The sequence below is a fragment of the Strongylocentrotus purpuratus genome, unplaced genomic scaffold (assembly GCF_000002235.5).
Source record: "Strongylocentrotus purpuratus isolate Spur 01 unplaced genomic scaffold, Spur_5.0 spur5_scaffold_18, whole genome shotgun sequence".
NCBI classification, from domain to species: domain Eukaryota; kingdom Metazoa; phylum Echinodermata; class Echinoidea; order Camarodonta; family Strongylocentrotidae; genus Strongylocentrotus; species Strongylocentrotus purpuratus.
In genome coordinates this window covers 3,010,162-3,033,039 of record NW_022145603.1, presented here as the reverse complement: position 1 = coordinate 3,033,039, position 22,878 = coordinate 3,010,162, and the positions used below count along the sequence as shown (strand labels likewise).

Sequence of the window (22,878 nt, the reverse complement as noted above, 5' to 3'; positions counted from 1 at the left end):
GAATTGGCTCTTTAAATAACAGTTTGGGTGAAATCATGTTTTACCACATTTTTAATTTTTTGTAACATGAATATAAATTACTTGATCAATAAAGGTATGATATCAAACCATTTCTAGATTAAAGAGAAGGTTGAGTTCTGGGAAGAGGTGAAAAATAATTTGTGAGCATTACTCATTCTTATTATGCAAGTGTGGAAGAACATCAGATAAGACATGTTCCCTGAAAAGCATGGCTCTTCAAATGCCTTCATATTCTAAATATGCATGTAATATCGTAAAAATCGGGGGCCGGCTTTTTACGCCACGTGTTCGTGTAGTCCCATATACATCTTTCTGTGTACAGTGTTTGTAACTTTACCAAGACTTGGCTAAATTTCTTATCATTTTGATGATTCCAGAACCTTGCAATACACATAAATTCTTATATGCTAGATGATCAACCTTTTCTTATCGATTCCACACCGTTTCTTTCACAATGCAATCGCATGACCAGAACTCAACTTCATCTTTAACAATGAAGCCCTTATATATTCACAGATACAGTAAATTACATTGAAATTATTCATGTACTTATATCCAATTTGGTCTGTATAACATCAGTTTTATGTTTGTAACACAGACTTGCTGAAAAGCAGTCTTTTTAAAGTGATGTGAGTTTAACATGATTACATCAATTCAATCAGCCAATCGGTCAAATGCAAGTAAGCCGTTAATTGATAAAATAGTATGGTTGTTTGTAACAGAGACTTGGAATGATTACATCAATTAAATCAGTCAATCTGTCAAATGCAAGTAAGCCCTTACTTAATCTAATAATATGATTGTATACACTTTGATATTCAGCCTATCCAGAAGAGAACCCATCTATCCATAAGACGTAACTAATTCACTAAATTCTTTTCCGTTGTCATATTCGTTCTTTGTCCGAAGGTAAGATTCTTGGTGATTAATAATGCATGGGATTTCGCTCCACATCATTGTACTGTAATAAAGAAGAGTAGAACAAAACAGAAAATCAAAGTTTGAAAGAAAATACATATCCTTTGGTATTAAAGTGTACCAATCACTTAACACAATTAAGTTATGTATTGCTAGAATTAATAAATCAAACTTCAACATTTAACCAGGCATCTAATGGATTCACGGTTAAAAGGTAAGGATATAAAACAGTGCACGTGGAACCCAAGTTGGACTTTGGTTCCGTGTGAGCCCTATTAGAAGCGAGTGCTGAGGGTGCACTGCATACTCCATAGTCTACTCACAAATATCTTGTATATCAATTGAGAGTGTTATAATAATTTAAGTTAAAATATTTAAAGTAATATCTCTAAAACTCATATTTGGAATCAAGTGATACAACATGGAACTACTAACATATAAAATAATCTATTTCTGGTGATCAGAGCACTCTAAAATAGAAATAATAAATGAGGGGTTAGAGAAAGGACACAAATGTGACATATCAAGCATTGTAAAATAACTTATACATTAATTAAAAGTAATTCCAGTATATTAAGACTGGGAATGGGTCATTTTCCTAAGATGGTCAAAGTGGAAAAGTCGTGATATAGTGGTCCATTCACTTGACTTTTAATCCAAGGGTTGAGGGTTCGAATCCAAGCCAAGCAATAATGTCCTTTGACTGGAATTAATCCACATTTACTAATCTCTACCAAGGTATTTGTGATGCGAAAGTCACTGCAGTTTGCTTAGCATTGTGGTTTTCTGTAAAACGGCACTTGGCTGGGCTGTTGGCACCTCAGGAGAATGTGCCAACATTTGCATGCATTGTGTGCAGGCAAGCCTAAATCCAATGACCAATGGTAATACTATAACAAGTGCTTAGAGACATTGCCAATGTATCAAGCCCTATTACAAACTAAGATCGTTATTATTACTTAAATTAACATTAAATAATACATATAAAGAATTTTGAAAGGGCAGATTAACTTTCCCACCAATTTAAAGGGGTAACTTATGCCAATCTTGTATAGTTCTAGGGAGAAAGGAGTTGACACGTTGCAATGTTCTTCATTCGATGACTCTGTATGCATCAAATGTCCACAAACAGTGGGTGAAAAGGCCACGCAACAACGCCGCCGAGAGAGCTCAGATTTTATGTCTAGCCCAGAAGTCCTAAATTGGCCCATGACATCTGACAGGTGGCATACCGTATTACAAGTACTCAGAGCCATATACACAAGAGTTTGACCAACTTGATTTCAGTTGGTCAGAACATAGTGTATTTTTGTTCAGTGTCTGCCCATCATAGCAGTATTTGCAAAACTGTGCAAAACTCATATATGGTTGGCCAAACTCAAATATGGTTGGCCAAACTCAAATATGATTGGCCAAACTCTCCTGATAAATGACACTATGAACGCAGAGCATTGTCAAATGCAAATAATCTTCTACATACCGTTTCACTCCCATCTACCACATAGGGAGTCCTGAAATTGCGATCTTCATGACGCTGTTGGGAAGACAAACAATAATACAAGACTTGATAATTTCTTTTTCCTTCAAAACATAATCTATAAAATCATTAAATCGAAAAGTATAGTGATTAAAAACAGATAATCAAGAATCTAGTTGTATCTTGAACAATAATAATAATAAAAAAATCACTAGACCTGTTTATCAATTGTATGCATACTTTAAAAAAAATGTTTTTCTTGACTACTCAAGAACTTGCCAGAGGATTTACCAACATAGCACGAAATAATGTGAGCAAAGTGGATCTCATTCATAGAGATGCAATTATTAGCAGGTGAACGGAATGGCTGGTAATGGGGAGAAGAAACGTGTATAAGTTGAAAGAGTAAGTAAAATGGTCTATTCAATGTGATCATTCATTGTGCAGCTGAATATAATTCCTTACTGATATTCAGATTTTGACATTTACGTTGATATTTCAAGCAGTGGTATGTGTCCTGGAGGCTATGTACGGGATGGGGGGGGGGGTGCACATTCACCATCCACGCCTTGATTATTTTCGATGATGAGGGTTGTTTTGTTTTCAATATTTGTTGTCATTTTGATAACCCTTGCTGTGCCGGGGGCAAATTCATTGTATATGTTGCATAATGATTTTTGTTTTGTTTCAAGCACACAATGCTACAATGGAAAATGAAGTGGAAACTCTAGTAATTTATTCAAACGCATTCGTGAGTTCTAACGCGTAATAATGGGATGTGTAACATTCCACTTGGTTTTGAAGTTCCATGCTCCTAGCCGCGCTTCCACTGCAGGGAATTTTGGAGGCCAGGCACCAGTTATAAATTTATTACAAAATATTCAATTATGGGCAAAATTTCAGTCAAAATTATAAACTTTATATTGGGTTGTATTAGGAATAGTGCATCAAACAATTTTCCAAATTGAGTACTCCGCCCTTCTTATAATTTGTGTGCCAGATTTGGTAAAAGAAAAATTAGATCCTCACAAAAACTCAATATTTTAGGATAACGCGCTACATTGTGCATGTTTTAATGTCCCACTAATTATTTAATCCATGATTTACAATCTTCAACAACATTAAGTTTGCTAATGCGTGTTTTTTTTGTATTTTTGCAGTTGTAAAAAGGATGAAATTACACAAGTTTGTGTTCGCTTGTTCTACTCATTACACATTCAACAATTGATGAGAAATCATTGAAAAGGACAGCGAACAGTTGCTGGGATACCACTTTCGGATGTAAAAATTCTAAATCCTGAAATTTCATGTGCTCTTTTATCTCATCACCTGGTGAACAGTTGCAGATTAGCGCATAACTTTTCGACGTCTTGTAGCATGGGGTCAAAGGAAAGTGGCTTGATTCCACTCCTTTCTTTTACCTCTGTGGGTATATAAAGCGTTAAACAAATTGACAAGGAAACGGTTTGTACCTGTGAATCAGTTCCGCGCAGTCGATCCAATGCTTGACCAACAGCATACCGGCGTCCTTCAAGGGAGTTGTACTCATCAGAACCATTGAAAGATTCGTTTCCGTAGAAGCCTCTATTTTGTCTACTTGGATTTTCATACCGTTGTTCACTGAAAAAACAACAACATTGTTTTTCATCAGTGTAAACATTGTAAAAAAATAGCATCACCAAATTTACAAAATGTGTCGAGACAGAAGACCATCACTGAGAACTGTGATGGGCCAATCAAGTGGTTCACTGCATCTCTAAGATAAGGTTTATAATTATATAAATAAATGTAGACAGGTCGATAGAGGTACGGTATTTACACATAGACAGGGGATTGATAGATAGATTGATAGATAGTTTCTAACTATCATGCATACAAAATGTCAAGAAGAGTTAAATATCACTTGGCAAGGCACCTCTAGATACATCTAAAGCAAGTCAAAAATACATATATAGATCCCATACTTTAAGGCATTGCCATCATGAAATTGTCAACATAAAACTACCATTTAATGTTTTTTTTTATCCGATTCAAGTCTAGAGCTATCATCTTGCAAGTAAAGTCGTCATATATACTGAAATCAAAGATGTGGTCAGTAATAGCTTGAGCTTTTTTATTTGTAAATTTATTGTAATACTCACGCGAGCATCAGTTTTGTTGCTTGATTTTGTCTAACACCTTGTACGAAAACACAGCAGACACAGGTTATGAGGACGAGAACAAAACCAAAAACTCCGAGAGCAATACCAATGATGGCTCCATTCGACAATCCTTGAGAAGCTGCAAAATAAATGTATCAGATATGCGATTCAGAAAAACAAGACCAGACAAATATACATGTACATGTACGCAAAATCAGTTGTGACTGTGCAAAGAAAAGAGAGTACTCTCACATCCATTTCTTGTGAAACTGTATATAAAATCATATATATATATATATATATATAAACGTGTATGCCTAGGGAGAATGAGTGAGAGGGAGCATAAACACACTAAAAATGACTAATCACACAACTTACCATTCTGGCAAAGGTCTCCTGTAAAACCAGCTGGACAATTACAAGGCTGTCCAGAAGAAGTACATTCCCCGCCGTTCTGGCAATTTGATTGATCATTCATTTCAAAGATATAGGAATGATTCAAATTCTTCTGATAACTGACCAACTTATTTTGTCGTTATTTATTGACAAGGTATAGACAGTAGAAAACACAAGAACTCCATAAAACTACTCTAATATGAACAAATAATAATAATAATAATAATACAGTCTACTGAATACTACATGTGCTTCGACAGCTATATGTGTACAATTTTTGAAATTGTCTAATTCATAGAACTATAAGTATGGAATATAATAAGTGGCGTCATTCTTCCAGCTTATTTTGGTACCATTTTTGTTGGGCATCTCTTCACGGTTGACTGCACAGGGGTCGAATCCCATGGATTGGACAATGTCAAACTCCATGTGCACCAGCACAATGCCTTTTCTTGCCTTGATATTGATACATAACCATCTTTGATTCAATATTGCATGATGACATAACAATAGGTTTAAATGCAAGTCACTCAAATATATCATAATTTGAAGCCTACATTTATTTGTCTCAAAAACATTTGAAAAACAAACACTAATTGCTGTATGTTAGAGTGCATCTTGAACACAACATCTTATCGCTTGGTTGCATCAAATACTCACTCCAGTCCTTAGTGATAGAGAGTTGATTACCAATTAATCCTAGATATATGATATTGCAAATAATTAAGGACCATCAAATAAAAATCACAAATGTTTAACAGTTGCAAGGCTATACTAATTTCTGATACAAAAAGTATCTAAAATCGACCTGTTGATTGTGTCCTCTGGTATTGCCTGTCATTTGCGAAGTGGCTTTTTATACATTGCAGACAAGTGAACTCATTTCAAGATACCCAGTCACAATCAACACAATTATTTGTTTTGAGAACTATAAAGCTAATATATATTGTATGTGAAATACAATATCCTCTTGTAAGGTGTCTTAAGAGAAGAATGGCTGGTGAAAAAAGCCTGGATTTTACTCTTACCTTCTGACAATATAGACGATACCAGAAGAGTTTGACCATTAGCTGATAACATTTGATCAATGTTGGTAGACAAAGCAGAAACACTCACAGCAAGCCCATCTGCTACACTTTGGCTGTCAGCGGCAAGTTCCATTTGCAGGTCACCGACTACACTACCTTCGCTTAATGACAGCACTATGCAATTATCACCGACAAGTTGAGAACCTAACTGTTCCCTTACATATTGGCTGAACTGATGAATGAGAAAGTAGAGAAAAACAGAATCAGATTATGCTTGTATACATATGTGTAGTTCATGAAAATATATTTTCTTTATTTTTTGTTTTCAAAGATAGAGTTCAGTTCCAATTATGCACTGAAAAATCAATAGAGAAAGGTTGATTATGTAGTGCACACACATTAATGTAAACTATGAGGTTCTGGAAACATCACAATGATCAGAAATAAAACACTAATAACCCATAGCAGTACAGTATCTCCTCTTACTGCAATGACATTTTAGCATGATCTTTTAGATCTACAACGCTAAGAAGGACACATTAAACATGATCAGAAACAGGAAAAATCACCCCCCAAAAATTGTCAGATGCAGAACACTGTGCCATTCTCAAATCGGAGCGATTAGATTATAAGTAATCATTTATAATAATAATAATAATAATATTGGGTTCTTGTATAGCGCTCATGTCAGTTAGAATTGACCCTCCTGGCGCTCCCGATTATTACCCTAGCTTTAGCACGGCTGCTATACGGCGCTCTTGCATTTCAAGGAATAAATTCCTACCAGGTACCCATTGACTTCACCTGGGTGGAGTGTGGCAAATGTATATCAATGTATTTTCGTGTACAGATTGGCAATTTGAACTTACATTTTGAAATTTTCTTTTGCACTCATTCATTCAATAAATATTCCAATTTGTTTGATCAAACTAAGAAAGAGTGGAAGCAATATTAATTGCTGCTAATTTGAGGAGGCAAAACTGATTTATTTAGAAAATAAGAAAACTCCGATGTCTGAAGAGCATGAATGTGACTGCGTCTCCAATATGCCTCTGTCTATATGGATGTTAGTTGACCAATACTCCTCTGACTTAAACATCAACCCATTATTGCAGTGAAGATATATTTTCTGGTAAGTTTAACGCTTTCATGACCACGTGACTTTTGACATCTTTCACCTAAGATCCAATCAGTTCACCTTTGAATGCTCATGCATACTTCATCCAAGTATGGTGTGAATTGCTACAGTGTGTTTTCAAGTTATTGCATAAACAAGATACATTTTTGGTATTTGAAAACACACTGATGAGCCTGTGACATTTGACCTTCGAGTTTAACACCAAAAATATAGTCAGTTCAACTTTTCATACTCATACTTGTACATATTTCAGCCAAGTTTTGTCAAAATGGGATGAACGGAGGACGGACTGGCAAGACGATAAAAACAATGTCTACAGTTGACTACTGCACTACCTGACATTTGTATGGACATCTTAATGTGATATATAATGTATGGTGATTATGTAGTGTGTTGGATTTGCAAGCTGAAGAGACACCACTTGTACATATTTGCGTCTACAAAATTTTCATCAATTTTCTCGCATTTACTGATGAAGAAAGATATACTTACGATGTAACAGAATGCAACTTCATATTCAATGAATTTGGCTGATGTCCTATCTGTTAATTCTGATGTATACGTCAGGGGTTCACCATTCAGACTTTGTCCTGTAATCTGCACAGTCACTTGACTAGTGGACAGACTGCTTGAGAGAGCTGGATATACAGAGAAAGAAAAACAAAGACAATGGCATGAAGCCAAGATATTTTTGGATACTGCAATGTGTTTCCTCCATGCAAAAAACATGAATACATTCGGTTTTGTATTCTCATGAAACAAGATTTCCATAAGGAGACTACAGACGGAAAGTGTACAATATATGCAATACCAGCCTCGTCAGATGAATTATAAGGAATGTATCAAGTCATTTTCATTTATGTAGACTTAATTATTTATACCCTTAACAGTTTTGTAATTATTTAAGTACTTGATAAATAGTTTTCTCTCAAGTTACATCTAAAAGTATTCAACAAAGTCCCTCATTCAACTAATCCACCTTTAAATATCAAATTTATAAGGGGTATCAGTAATTCAGTTGGTAACTGTTTATAGGTTTGACCAATTAACATTTGATGAAAAATTTTGCAAACATTTTACAAATGCATGCCTTCTTTCTAGATTGAATGGCCAAATTCCCACTACATTCTGTCTGGTGTGAGTTATTTTGAATACTACTCATGTTTTTGTTTCATTATTAGTTGTTATACACTTTTGAAATCACATGCCAAAACTAATAAAAATTCGTGTTTGAATAATGAACTATGTCTTCATTCAATTCGGCATGAAAGTGAATTATCTTGATATTGATTTGTTTGTTTTTTGTCTTCCTGTATTTCTAATTTCACAAAGTTGATCATGAAACCCATATTTTTTCTTATGGAAAAAGAAAAACTTGTATTTAGACATACCAGTGCAAGAATTTTCATTCTCTAACATGAATCCAGCATTGCAGACACAAGTGTATGATCCATCCACGTTGACACATCTTCCATCACTACAGAGACTCGAACTAAGCTCACACTCATTAACATCTATAGCACAGTGGTAAAATCAAAATGTGAAACAATCTCATGAGTTACTTTACTAATGATTATAATATTGACAATTATAATTATGATAATAATAATAATAATAATAATGCTGATATCGATGATTGTCGTTGGCTTATTTCAGTGGTTGAATTCAGTACATGCAATCGCATTGGCAAAAACCTGAAAGTGATTGGGAAAAGGTTGATAACATTTTAAAATTCTTTGAGATCGCATTTTGAGATTAAACAAGAGAAAAAAAAAAACATCTGAAACATAAGAACGTTTAGACTCTGTCCCTATCGTGAATTACGAGAACTTTTTCAAAAATTGCTGAACTCGTTGTAAAAATATGAGATCATGGTGAACACAAGAAGTAGGAATATATTTGCCTGTACCCACAAAAAGAAAGAAAATATCCCCATTTCCTTCTTTTATATGATGGCAAGAAAATGTTATGATTAAGCTGACCTGTTTCACACATATCCCCAGTAAAGCCAGCAACACAGGCGCAAATGAAAGAGTCAACTCCATCGGTACAACTTCCTCCATTTGTACAAGGATTTGGAGAACAATCGTTGATATCTGATGGTTGGATTTTTGATACAAAACAACAATAAATAAATGCATGTAGTAAGTAGATAGATAAATTAATTAAAAATAAATAAATGAATGAATGGGAAAATGAATTTATATTTATGACAAATGCATGAATATATGAATTCATTTTTTACAAAACATAAGTAATTATAATACAGCCCCATCTCTAAAGTAGATGGTGTAATAATGTATATTTTCTGGCTGTTTTTTTAAATGTTTCACAACTAGCTTTATACATGTATATGACCAACCTTAACAACACTTAAAAACATAACATAGCATGTTCACGTATGTCTTAAAATTATCAAAACATGAGAACGAATTATTATCCAATAAGCAATCAATATTCAAATCAAATGAAACCAAATAAATCTGTATTTATTCATTTTATCCGTTTTTAAAATTCTAACAAAGTAGCATTGTCAGTTAAAACAATGCTGTCCATATTGGCCTGTTGGCCTAGACAATAATAGGATTAAGTATTGAATCAAATGACCAGGGTAAAAGTATATCTTTAAAGTGCCTAGAGACATTTGTATTAAGCGCTATATAAAAGCGGAATATTATTATTATTATTATCATTATCATTATCAAATATTGAAATTATACACAAATAAATTGCTAAATTCTATATACATATAACCAATAACGATTTAAGGCAAACTAAGAATAAATTATCAATAAAGAAAACGAATGCAAAGACTTTGTTGAAAATTACAAGAAAATTAAAATAGAATACCCCCAAAACAACACACCAAAAGACAAATAAATAAACAACATCAACATTAAAATCCAACCCACTACTAACTATAACAATGCTATTACAAACTAACATAATTAAAGGGCACTCCAAACCTTGTAATAACTTCGTTTGCGTGAAAGCAGAAAAAACAGATGAACATGATGTCAAAAGTTTTAACGAAATCGACCCAATAATAAGAAAATTATGGATGTTTGAAATATGAAATCACCACATTTTTGCAAATATCAAAATAGCAATAAGTGGATTGTGACGTAATGCAGACAACTCCCTCGTCTGTCATGTACAGCATTAATCTTTTTCTTCTAAGTGCCTTGTCCCTTAAGGCACAATGGACAGCATAGTATTATAACTATTCTTAAAGAGAAATAGCATCACCAAGTCATACATTAAAAAAAAAAAAAATTCTAGTCATTTCATGTGCAAATGGAAAATATGGGAAAGATGAACGCCAGTACATCAAAGAGATATATTACCGATTCAGCTAATTTGAAGAGAGTGAGACCATACTTTTAAAAAAAAATCAAATCATAATTTTCTCATGTTTTATCTGATTTAATTCAAACTTTCACAAGTCTACTTTTTTGTTTTGTTTTGAGTAGTTTGCTATCAAGGTTTCATTTCCCTTCTACGGAAAAGAAATGAGTGATGTGGAGTGAAAACTGAATTGCCTACAGTAATAGCAACATATTTCGGGATTCGATCAAATCCCAATGCTTTGTCGTTGATAAGAACATGTGTATCAGCTTTTGAATTGAATTATTTAGTATTTCTTTATATGCATGGATAATCTATTTACTTATTTATTACTTATTTTAATTGTGACTATTATTATTTATTTACTGATTTCTTGTTATTTGTATATTATTATTATTATTTTCTTAGTACTTACTAATCTCGCACATAGTACCGGTAAAACCAGTAACACAATCACATAGTCCAGAGCTTACGCAAGTTCCGCTATTCTGGCAAACAACGGAGCCACAATCAGCTGCAAAAAAAAAGGGTGAGAAAATGATAAATGATTCAGATCCTATGGCACATTAGAGGATGTCATAGTCAAGTGGCTACAACACCCAAGAGCGAAGGCATAACAATTTGAGAGGATCTGTAGTCTTTTGTCTGAGTACCAAATCTCCATTCATTTTTTAAAATTAGAAAATGAACATAAACATGGAGAAACATATCCGTATATTTTCAGGAATCAAACAGTTAAGTTTGTTCAAAAAAGCTTTAAAAAAATTCACATCCTGACCATACATATTTTTTTTAGAAGACATGCAAACACTCAAAGAAATAGAGTTCGAAAATTACAAGTTTATGCATAATAAAATGAAAAGACAATTATATATGTTTTAATGAAGAAAAAAACTGTGGTATAATACATTATTTCACCTAATGTAAAAAAAGTGTATTCTGGCAAACAACGGAGCCACAATCAGCTGCAAAAAAAAAAAGGGTGAGAAAATGATAAATGATTCAGATCCTATGGCACATTAGAGGATGTCATAGTCAAGTGGCTACAACACCCAAGGGCGAAGGCATAACAATTTGAGAGGATCTGTAGTCTTTTGTCCGAGTACCAAATCTCCATTCATTTTTTAAAATTAGAAAATGAACATAAACATGGAGAAACATATCCGTATATTTTCAGGAATCAAACAGTTAACTTTGTTCAAAAAAGCTTTAAAAAAATTCACATCCTGACCATACATATTTTTTTTTAGAAGACATGCAAACACTCAAAGAAATAGAGTTCGAAAATTACAAGTTTATGCATAATAAAATGAAAAGACAATTATATATGTTTTAATGAAGAAAAAAACTGTGGTATAATACATTATTTCACCTAATGTAAAAAAAGTGTATTCAAACTATTTTTTTTATCTGCACAAGCTTATAGCATATGGCATGTTCAAAGTTGATCAATACAAACTCTGTAACGTGGTCCCACATGTAGAAATCCACGTGCTGGATGAGCTAATAATTATGAGACCGCGGGCACCAATCCTCACGGTTGAGGCCCAATTTACGAAATGAAATGACTCAGGCCTCCTTCTCATTCTAATTTAAAAGGAAACTACTGCATTTTCAGATAAATATCGAAGATTATTTACCTGTTGTACAAGTATCTCCACTGAAGCCAGAGGCACAAGTACAGGTAAAGGTGTTAACTCCATCAGTACAACTTCCACCATTCATACAAGGATTAGGAGAACAATCGTTGATGTCTGATTTGGATGAATACAAGTTGTTAAAATTATATCTAAAAATTAGAATAGGAATATTTCACGGATGATTGTATTTCAACTACAAATGTGTATGCGTTTTGGTGCATACGTTTTCGTTCTTTTGTCTTAGCAGGCAGGGCATTGTTTCATGAAACCGTCTTAACCCAAATCCAATTGAAACGCATGTTTAACTTAATTCATATATATGCTAAAGATACTATGTTCCTTTTGCAGCCAACATCAAATTCTGTAGAACTTTGCAGGAATTATGAATATGTAATGTATGTCCTATCTGTGAAATTTAAACGTTAGCAGTATTCTTATATTCAAATTATGCAAGAAAACCTGTTTACTTGCTAGACTTCACTGTCAGACACTATTGAGTGACTGACTGGCTTTTTTTTTCTTTGGTAATGACATTTACATGCACATAAAATGAGCTTTAAAAGGTACATCAGCATTTGTCTACATCAATAACCCACTTCCTGTAACAGCCAAAATTAAACTGATTGATCTTTGTGCAGCACAAAACGTATGACCATTCGGTACAATGGTCTGAAAATCAGACTATTACTTACTGGATTTGACAACTAATATTCATTATTTTTCCACTTAAAGACATTTTCAAGCCCCCCTTTTTTAAGGGAAGTTCTAAATTAGTATTATCTTTCAAATACCGTTAGAATTTAAGCTTATCTTTTTTTTTGCCTGCAAATGGGACATAGTACCTTTAATGAGATGTCGGTGAACTTGTATTTATGTCAGTTCCTGAAACGATGCCCTGAGTATCTACAAAGTGTTAGAATCATCATGATTGCCAGAGGGAATTTCTTTAAAATAACAAATCTTTAACATTGAACAGCAATTTGTATTATTTTGAATCTCACCCTTCCCCCAGACGAAAAACAAAAAAGCCTCAACAACCACAAAAAAAAAGTGATATCAATGTGTGAAATAGAGTAATTTATTGTGGGAATCACAATATCCGATCTTCTCTTTAAATGACCATGCACTCCAATTTGAGATTGTACGTGGCTCTACATGGGTGGCCATCTTTAAATCCAGATGAGAAGGGAGCAAATTTGTATTGATTTTGCTCTATGAAAAAAGAGTTTATTTATGTAGGTATGTAACCTGCTTTGATTGTATAGCTTACCTGTTTCACACATATTGCCAGTGAAGCCAGCAACACAGGCACATGTATAGCTGTTCACTCCATCAGTACAAGCTCCTCCATTCATACAAGGATTAGGAGTACAATCGTCGATATCTGTGCAAATTGAGTTCCAAAGACATTGAATGGGATGAAAATGACAATAAAAATAATTTCCTTTTTGACAGATTTATTATTTTGGTTTTGCCGATAATAGAAAAATCAAGTAAAAGCTGGGATTTTAAATGCGGTTGAATGACAGTTGAGAAATGAATAAATTCTTTTGCAAAACTACTAGTATATAAATCAAATGAAGTAAATGAAACGAAAGTTTCTTTTAAGTGTTCGTGCTAAAAGAAGCAGGAAAGTACAGCAAGTGATCTTTCATGTGGAGGTGAAATAAATGGTGAAAATGGACACAGAAATGTCCTGTACAGGGTCTGAGTTTCAAGAAACCTTAGTGCCAAAATATGAATCGATATGATAAGGAAAAAATATGCCACTCTGATCGTACCTTAAAACAAATCTAAGTAATTGTACAATAAGTCGTCTTGAATGTGAGTGTTATGATTTAAATTGATTGTTGGTAAATGATGTTATCTTTAAATATCATAAAACATGTATATAGCATTATCTTTAACTCCTTGTGGTGATTGTCATTGTGCAGAAATTATAAGAATGACCTGTATACAGTAAAACATGTCTATAGATTATATCAAAGTGAAGCACAACAATTAAGTGGCCAATGTAGGCAGGTGTCCTTTCTAGACAGGTTCTTTATATGAACACATCTTTCTATCTAGAGGGAGGCAATGAGGGTAACCAGTAAAGTCGGGTGGCCTTTATAGAGGGGTGGTAGGTGGGCACGGTTGACTTTATGTGTATTATGAACAAGTATGTATCTTTTAAAAGAATAATTGTGTCCTGGAATGAAAATACCGAGGACAAATCCAAATTTGTGACATACCTGTTTGGCATGTATCTCCTGTATAGCCAGCAGCACAGTTACAAGTGAAGGAGTTCACTTCATCAACACAAACTCCACCATTCATACAGGGAGTAGTAGAACAATCATCAATATCTGTATGGGTTAAAAAATAGTAATCATATATCAATTAAAATGTGAAGCATAATAAGCCAGTAAACAAAGAATAATATATTCAAAGCCCATACTCATAGTATTGGATACAGCTTGGTTTTTGTAGCAGTTTCACGATGCGTTTGTTCATAAGGACAGGGGCAACTTGAACATTTATAATCAACAATGACATCTATCTTTAAGGAATAGCACAGATTGAAGAAATGCATTGTTAATAGCCTATTAACTGTTTCACAATTTCCAAATCTTGCCAGGGTTTCATTCCCCTTTAAAACACACAACATAATATGATAGAATAAATTAAAGTTCCTGCATTCTTAGTTTAGTATTAACAATAACACATTAACATATACAGATTAACCTGTACACCTGTTTAACCTACGAGAAATCATCATTTGTTCAAATGTTTTATATCTTTCATATATTCATAAATATTTACTTCCCTTCTTTAGGGGGGGGGGGGGGGGGCTGGGGGGCTGGGGGGGCTGGGGGGCTGGGGGGGGGGGGGGGGGTGGGTACTTACTTGTCTCGCACATAGTGCCAGTAAAACCAGTAACACAACGACATTGTCCGTCGCTTATGCATTCTCCGTTATTCTCGCAAACAGCGGAGCCACAAACAGCTGGAAAACAAAAGAGAGAAATAAAAGATGATATAGATCCTAAAGCACAATTGAGGATTTCATAGTCAATTGGCTACAACACTCAACGGTGAAAGCATAACACTAATACAAGGACCTGTAGTCTATTGTCCTTTCTCTGTTTAAATTAGAAAATGAACTTAATAGAGTACCGAAGCTGTGACGTCATAAAAATCTATTCTTAGAATTTCTCAATTTTTTCTTCATATTCCGAAAGAACATGAAAAATAATGTCCAAATGTCGAAAACCAATTGAATATGTTAAGTATTGGCTGAGATATGACCATCTGAATAAATATACTCCCCATAGGAACTCAGTGTTATATGCTCTGGCTCGTAATGGTTAGGAGCCAGAGCATATAACACTGAGTTCCCATAGGACATATATTCATTCAGATGGTCATATCTCAGCCAATACTTAACATATTCAATTGGTTCTCGACATTTGGACATCATTTTTGATGTTCTTTCGGAATATGAAGAAAAAATTGAGAAATTCTAAAAACAGATTTTTGATGACGTCACACTTCACCACTCTATTAATGCAGAAAAACATATCCATATATTTTCAGGAACCCTGATAGCTAACTTTGTTCAAATTAACTTTAAATCAGGAAGATGACACACTAGGCCATACATGTTTGATAAAAAAGGAATTCCGAGAAATTTGCTGATTTTAAAGGAAACTGGAATCTTAAAATCAGGAGTCCGTGAATACATTAATAGTCTTAAATGACAGAACACATATCTATTAACGGAACGTGGAAATGTGCATGCCAATTCACCTAGTTTAAAAAGTGATATTTTAGCCACCATCGTAATCTTAGCGACCCATGTTTGAGCTCCATTAATGGATGAAGTCAATAATGTGAACTACTCCCCGCTCTTGTAAATATTAAGATCATGGTAAAAATGATCCTGGCTTCAATCATCAGGGTCTGGGCTCGGACTACAAAACGCAATGGCTTGGGCCTATTTCTCATATTTATTAAAAAACAACAACTATTCAGATAAAGATTAAAAAAGATTTACTTGTTGCGCAGGTATCTCCGTTGAAGCCATCAGCACAGACACAGGTAAAAGTGTTCACTCCATCAGTACAACTTCCACCATTCATACAAGGATTAGGAGAACAATCGTCGATGTCTGATGTGGATGAATACAAGTTGTGAAAAATATGTCAACAAATTAGATAAAGGATATTTCTATCTACAAAGTTTTAAAATCATCAAAATGTCAGAAGGATTTTTTTTCAAAAATCAAATCTCTAACATTGACAACCAATTTGTATTACCTTTGAATGTCCCTTTTTAACCTGATTTAAAAGAAATACTTAAAAGCATTAACAAAGATGTATTGAGCGCCATATAAAAAAAACAGAATATTATTATTATTATTATTGTAAAGTACAACCTCTTCCTCGGAAAAAAGGTAAGCAACAATATTGTTTTAATGAGATCGTTGTTGGAATTTAAATATCGACACTGCTTTTTAAATGAAAGTGCACTCCAACTGTGCCATGTGTCTTCGCGAAATTAAAAAGGAGTGTTGTTTCACTCATTACTGCAATAAAATGTGAAACATCCTCCCATCTTTTGTCTGTACTTTCACAACTTTTGTTCCTGAATGAATAAAAACCTAACAGAATTTTCTTTTACAATTACTAGATGTTACCTTTTTTTAATTTGCTTGTTTGTCTCTTTATTTTTAATTTCCTGATGAAGGAGAGAAAAGAAATCGTTGAATTTTATTTAACATAACAAATTGTGTGTATGAAGGAATGTAATCTGATTTAAATTTGAAGCTTACCTGTTTCGCACATACTCCCAGTGAAGCCCAGCAAGCAGGCACAAGTATAGCTGTTCACTCCATCAGTACAGGCTCCTCCATTCATACATAGATTAGGAGTACAATCATCGATATCTGTGCCAATCGAGTTTCAAAGACAATGAATGGGAAAATTATGACAAGTAAACTAACTGCCATTTTGACCGATTTATCTTTAAATTGGTGGATAACAGGACAATTTAGTAAACACTGGTATTTCCGATGCAAATTAATGGCAGTTCAGAATTGAATTACTTCATTTGCAAAATCATTAATAAATAATCAAACAAAGTAAATTAACTAATTATCTCTTTTAATAATTGTATGTTCAGAAAAAAACGTGTCCATGAAAAGAATTTAAAAAAAAAAAAAAAAAAAAATTATTGTCTGACAAACCGTTCCCCTGCCAGAAAAAAACGGTGAGTAAAATAAATGAGCTTTTCTTTGGGGTGAAATGAACGTAAGAAGGAATGCATACATGTCTTATACATGGTCGGAGTGTCAAGACGCCTGAGCCCTAAAATTTGAATAGCTATGATCAGTTAAAAAGACAGTGAAGTGGATAGAAATGATGAGAAAATATTTTCTTTTTTGACATATTTATCTATATTTGGGAAATAACAGGAAAATTAAATAATTTTTTTCCTTTCTAATGCAAATTATTGACAGTCAAGGTATTAAATATTTCATTAAAAAAAAAATTTAATAAACACGTTTCTCTAAAACAAAATGAACAAAATGAACCAAATATCTCTTTTGTTGAATCTTTTTAAAAATCTTGGCCTAAGAAAGAAATTATTTGATGGAAAAAACCTGATTGTCTGGCAAACTTGAATTGTCCCTACTAGAAAGAGAGGGTAAGTAAAGCGAGTGATCTTTCATTTGGGGGTAGAATAAATGGTGAAAACGGACGCAGAAATGTCCTATACATTGTCCGAGTTTAAAGATACCTTAGCGCCAAAAGTAGAATCAATATGACCAGGATGAAATATGCCACACTGATCGTACCCTCAAACAAATCTTAATTAACAGTACAATAAGTTGCTGTGAATGTAATTGTACAAATTTGAAATCATAGTTGGAAAATGATGATCATTTAATATCACAGAACATGTACATAGCAGTAACTCTTTGGGGGTGATTGCCAATTTAACACAAATACAGGAAAACATGTCTATTGATGCCACCCAAAGGGAACACAAAACATAGACGAAGTAGGCAAATATATGTATATATATATATATATATGAACCATATTTCTATTTGTAGGGAGGCAATACGAGTTACTGGTATAGACAGATGGCCTTTATAGAAGCATGGCTACTTGGGCATGTTTGACTTTACATCTTTGTTTAAAACACCAACATGAAAATGTTGTATCCATCATGAAACAGGTTAGAATCTTGTCAAAAATCGTGTTCTGGAATGAAAATACTGAGGACAAATCCCAGTTTGTGACATACCTGTTAGGCATGTATCTCCTGTATAGCCAGCAGCACAGTTACAAGTGAAGGAGTTCACTTCATCAACGCAAACTCCACTATTCATACAGGGATTTGTAGAACAATCATCAATATCTGTATGGGTTAAAAAATAGTAATCATACATCAGTTAAAATTTGAAGCATAATTAAAGCCAGTAAACAAAGAATAATATTGCTAAATATACTACTCATTGCGGATGTAGTATCGAAAATAATATCGCTAGTGATATTCGTTTGGATGCAGACGATACGCCACCATGACACTCACCGTCCTGCCGGCAAACATCAGTCGATTCCATTCAGCAGACGGGCCGAGCCAGCGGCCCGTTGATTGGTTGAGCACCGTATGCGTCGGCCAATAGGCCTGGTGCATTAGCCGAGCCAGCGGCCGAACCAGCAGCCTGGTGATTGGTCGATCACCGTGTGCGTCGACCAATAGGCATTGTGCGTTATTGTTCTAATTATCGATTGAATTATAGACCGCTCCGCCGGCCTCCCGTAAAGTATAAAAGACCCTTGCTTACATTAGTTTTTATCACCTGACGAAGTGTTGCAGATAGCGCACAAAACGTCGTGATCTTTTAGATTCCTTATTGACCACATTGTGAGACAAACGAATATCACTAGCGATATTATTTTCGAATGAATAATAAATTCAAAGCCCATACGCAAAGTATTGGATACAGCTTGTTTTTGTAGCAGTTTGTTCACAAGGACAGGGGCAACTTGAACATAATCAACAATGACATCTATTTTTAAGGAACAACACAGATTTAAGACATACATTGTTAATAGCCTATTAACTGTTTCACAATTTACAAATCTTGCCAGGGTTTCATTCCCCTTTAAAACACACAACATAATATGATTGAATAAATTAAAGTTCCTGCATTCTTAGTTTAGTATTAACAATAACACATTAACATATACAGATTAACCTGTACATCTGTTTAACCTACGAGAAATCATCATTTGTTCACATGTTTTATATCTTTCATATATTCATAAATATTAACTTCCCATTTTTTTTTTTTTTTTTTTTTTTTTTGGGGGGGGGGGGGGGTTGGGGTAGGGAACTTACTAGTCTCGCACATAGTGCCAGTAAAACCAGTAACACAACGACACTGTCCATCGCTTATGCATTCCCCGTTATTCTCGCAAACAGTGGAGCCACAAACAGCTGCAAAACAAAAGAGAGAATAATAAATAATTTACATCCTACAGCACATTAGAGGATTTCAAAGTAAATTAGCTACAACATTTAAGGGTGAAGGCATAACACTTTACACGGACCTGTAGTCTATTGTCCGAATGTCAACTCTCCATTCTCCTTTTAAATTAGAAAATGAACTTAATGCAGAGAAACCTATCCATATTCTTAGGAACCTTAACAACCAACTTTGTTCAAAGTAACTTTTATATCATGTAGATAACACACCGGGACATACATGTCTGATGAAAAAGGATTTCCGAGAAATTTGCTGATTTAAAAAAAAACTGGAATCTTAAAATCAGGAGTCCGTGAATAATTGCATAGTCTTAAATGACAGAACACTAATATCTTTTAACGAAACATGGTAATGTGCATGACACTTTACCTAGTGTCAAAAGTGATATTTTAGCCACCATCATAATCTTAACGACCCAAGTTTGAGCTCCATTCATAGATAAAGTCAATATATAATGTGAACTGCTCCCCGCTCTCGTAAATATTAAGATCATGGTGAAAAGGAGCCTGGCTTCAATCATCGGGTTCTGGCCTCGGACTACAAAACGAAACGGCTTGGGCCTACTTCTCTTATTTATTAAAAGACCACAACTATTCAGATAAAGACTCAAAATGATTTACTTGTTGCGCAAGCATCTCCACTAAAGCCATCAGCACAGACTAGGTATTTACTCTGATTCGACAGTATAGCTTACCTGCACACGTATCCCCAGTAAAACCAACAGCACAGGTGCAAGTAAAGGAGCTGACTCCATCAACGCAATCTCCTCCATTCATACAAGGACTGCTGGAACATTCGTCGATCTCTGTGCAAATGAAGTTCCAAAGATAGAGAGTGCGATGAAAGTGACAAGAAAACAATTCCCATTTTGACAGATTTTTTTGTTTTGTTTGGGGGATGACAGGAACATGAAATTAAAAAACTGATATGTTGTATTCTAAATAATGACAGCTGAGGATTAATTTCACTTCAGATAGAAAAGAAATAGCAATTTTAGCAAATGAGGTAAATTAACTCAATGTCTCGTTTAATATTCGTATTTATTTCAGAATTGTTGCCTGAGATAGAAAATATTTTCAGGTAGAAATAAAAATTCGAAATAAACGTGCATGTGTCCCTGCCAGAAAAAAGGGACAGGAAAGCTTGAAATCTTTCATTTGGGATGAAAAAACAATGTCCTATACAAGGTTCAAGTTTACAGACACCTAAAGGACAGGAGTTCACTGGTTAGGATTGGGATGCAAAGATTTTCCTCTCCAAATACTAGATATTATGTCTAATTTCGTCCTTGTGTACCTTTTATTTATATCTTTCGAAGAGCAAGGAGGCATTGCATTACTCAAAAAGAGTATTAATGTAGGTATTTACTCTGATTCGACAGTATAGCTTACCTGCACACGTATCCCCAGTAAAACCAACAGCACAGGTGCAAGAAAAGGAGCTGACTCCATCAACGCAATCTCCTCCATTCATACAAGGACTGCTGGAACATTCGTCGATCTCTGTGCAAATGAAGTTCCAAAGATAGAGAGTGCGATGAAAGTGACAAGAAAACAATTCCCATTTTGACAGATTTTTTTGTTTTGTTTGGGGGATGACAGGAACATGAAATTAAAAAAACTGATATGTTGTATTCTAAATAATGACAGCTGAGGATTAATTTCACTTCAGATAGAAAAAAATTGCAATTTTAGCAAATGAGGTAAATTAACTCAATGTCTCGTTTAATATTCGTATTTATTTCAGAATTGTTGCCTGAGATAGAAAATATTTTCAGGTTGAAATAAAAATTCGAAATAAACGTGCATGTGTCCCTGCCAGAAAAAAGGGACGGGAAAGCTTGAAATCTTTCATTTGGGATGAAAAAACAATGTCCTATACAAGGTTCAAGTTTACAGACACCTAAAGGACAGGAGTTCACTGGTTAGGATTGGGATGCAAAGATTTTCCTCTCCAATTACTAGATATTATGTCTAATTTCGTCCTTGTGTACCTTTTATTTATATCTTTCGAAGAGCAAGGAGGCATTGCATTACTCAAAAAGAGTATTAATGTAGGTATTTACTCTGATTCGATAGTATAGCTTACCTGCACACGTATCCCCAGTAAAACCAACAGCACAGGTGCAAGTAAAGGAGCTGACTCCATCAACACAATCTCCTCCATTCATACAAGGACTGCTGGAACATTCGTCGATCTCTGTGCAAATTAAGTTCCAAAGATAGAGAGTGCGATGAAAGTGACAAAAAAACAATTCCCATTTTGACAGATTTTTTTGTTTTGTTTGGGGGATGACAGGAACATGAAATTAAAAAACTGATTTTTTGTATTCTAAATAATGACAGCTGAGGATTAATTTCACTTCAGATAGAAAAAAATTGCAATTTTAGCAAATGAGGTAAATTAACTCAATGTCTCGTTTAATATTCGTATTTATTTCAGAATTGTTGCCTGAGATAGAAAATATTTTCAGGTTGAAATAAAAATTCGAAATAAACGTGCATGTGTCCCTGCCAGAAAAAAGGGACAGGAAAGCTTGAAATCTTTCATTTGGGATGAAAAAACAATGTCCTATACAAGGTTCAAGTTTACAGACACCTTAAGGACAGGAGTTCACTGGTTAGGATTGGGATGCAAAGATTTTCCTCTCCAAATACTAGATATTATGTCTAATTTCGTCCTTGTGTACCTTTTATTTTTATCTTTCGAAGAGCAAGGAGGCATTGCATTACTCAAAAAGAGTATTAATGTAGGTATTTACTCTGATTCGATAGTATAGCTTACCTGCACACGTATCCCCAGTAAAACCAACAGCACAGGTGCAAGTAAAGGAGCTGACTCCATCAACACAATCTCCTCCATTCATACAATGACTGCTGGAACATTCGTCGATCTCTGTGCAAATTAAGTTCCAAAGATAGAGAGTGCGATGAAAGTGACAAAAAAACAATTCCCATTTTGACAGATTTTTTTGTTTTGTTTGGGGGATGACAGGAACATGAAATTAAAAAACTGATTTTTTGTATTCTAAATAATGACAGCTGAGGATTAATTTCACTTCAGATAGAAAAAAATTGCAATTTTAGCAAATGAGGTAAATTAACTCAATGTCTCGTTTAATATTCGTATTTATTTCAGAATTGTTGCCTGAGATAGAAAATATTTTCAGGTTGAAATAAAAATTCGAAATAAACGTGCATGTGTCCCTGCCAGAAAAAAGGGACAG

The 22,878-nt window shown here is 34.2% G+C and overlaps 1 protein-coding gene and 1 long non-coding RNA gene across 2 annotated transcripts; both read right to left on the bottom strand.

Moving 5' to 3' along the window:
- Positions 1-434: 434 nt before the first annotated feature.
- LOC115925367 (fibropellin-1-like) lies at positions 435-20,306 on the bottom strand. The gene is made up of 18 exons (XM_030989061.1): positions 20,273-20,306; positions 19,505-19,603; positions 18,404-18,517; positions 16,923-17,036; positions 16,146-16,259; positions 14,997-15,095; positions 14,342-14,455; positions 13,378-13,491; positions 12,108-12,221; positions 10,883-10,981; positions 9,102-9,215; positions 8,511-8,633; positions 7,612-7,757; positions 5,982-6,213; positions 4,558-4,696; positions 3,889-4,036; positions 2,420-2,473; positions 435-982 (listed from the first exon to the last, which is right to left on the bottom strand). The coding sequence occupies exons 2-18, from the start codon at positions 19,515-19,517 to the stop codon at positions 947-949; spliced, it is 1,887 nt and encodes a 628-aa protein (XP_030844921.1). The 5' UTR covers positions 19,518-19,603; positions 20,273-20,306; the 3' UTR covers positions 435-946.
- A 125-nt stretch (positions 20,307-20,431) lies between these two features.
- Positions 20,432-22,515, bottom strand: LOC115925293. Its single transcript, XR_004064610.1, has 4 exons — positions 22,437-22,515; positions 21,741-21,851; positions 21,044-21,154; positions 20,432-20,457 (listed from the first exon to the last, which is right to left on the bottom strand). It is a non-coding gene; the product is annotated as an uncharacterized LOC115925293 (long non-coding RNA).
- Between the last annotated feature and the right edge of the window lie 363 nt (positions 22,516-22,878).

What these genes read in the sequence shown, in the direction of transcription:
- LOC115925367 (XM_030989061.1), bottom strand. An exon ending in GAATGAAAATTCTTGCACTG is followed by an intron (nt 7,758 to 8,510) that starts GTATGTCTAAAT and finishes CTGTATATCCAG; the next exon opens with CTCTCTCAAGCAGTCTGTCC. An exon ending in TGCGCGGAACTGATTCACAG is followed by an intron (nt 2,474 to 3,888) that starts GTACAAACCGTT and finishes TCTTCCCAACAG; the next exon opens with CGTCATGAAGATCGCAATTT.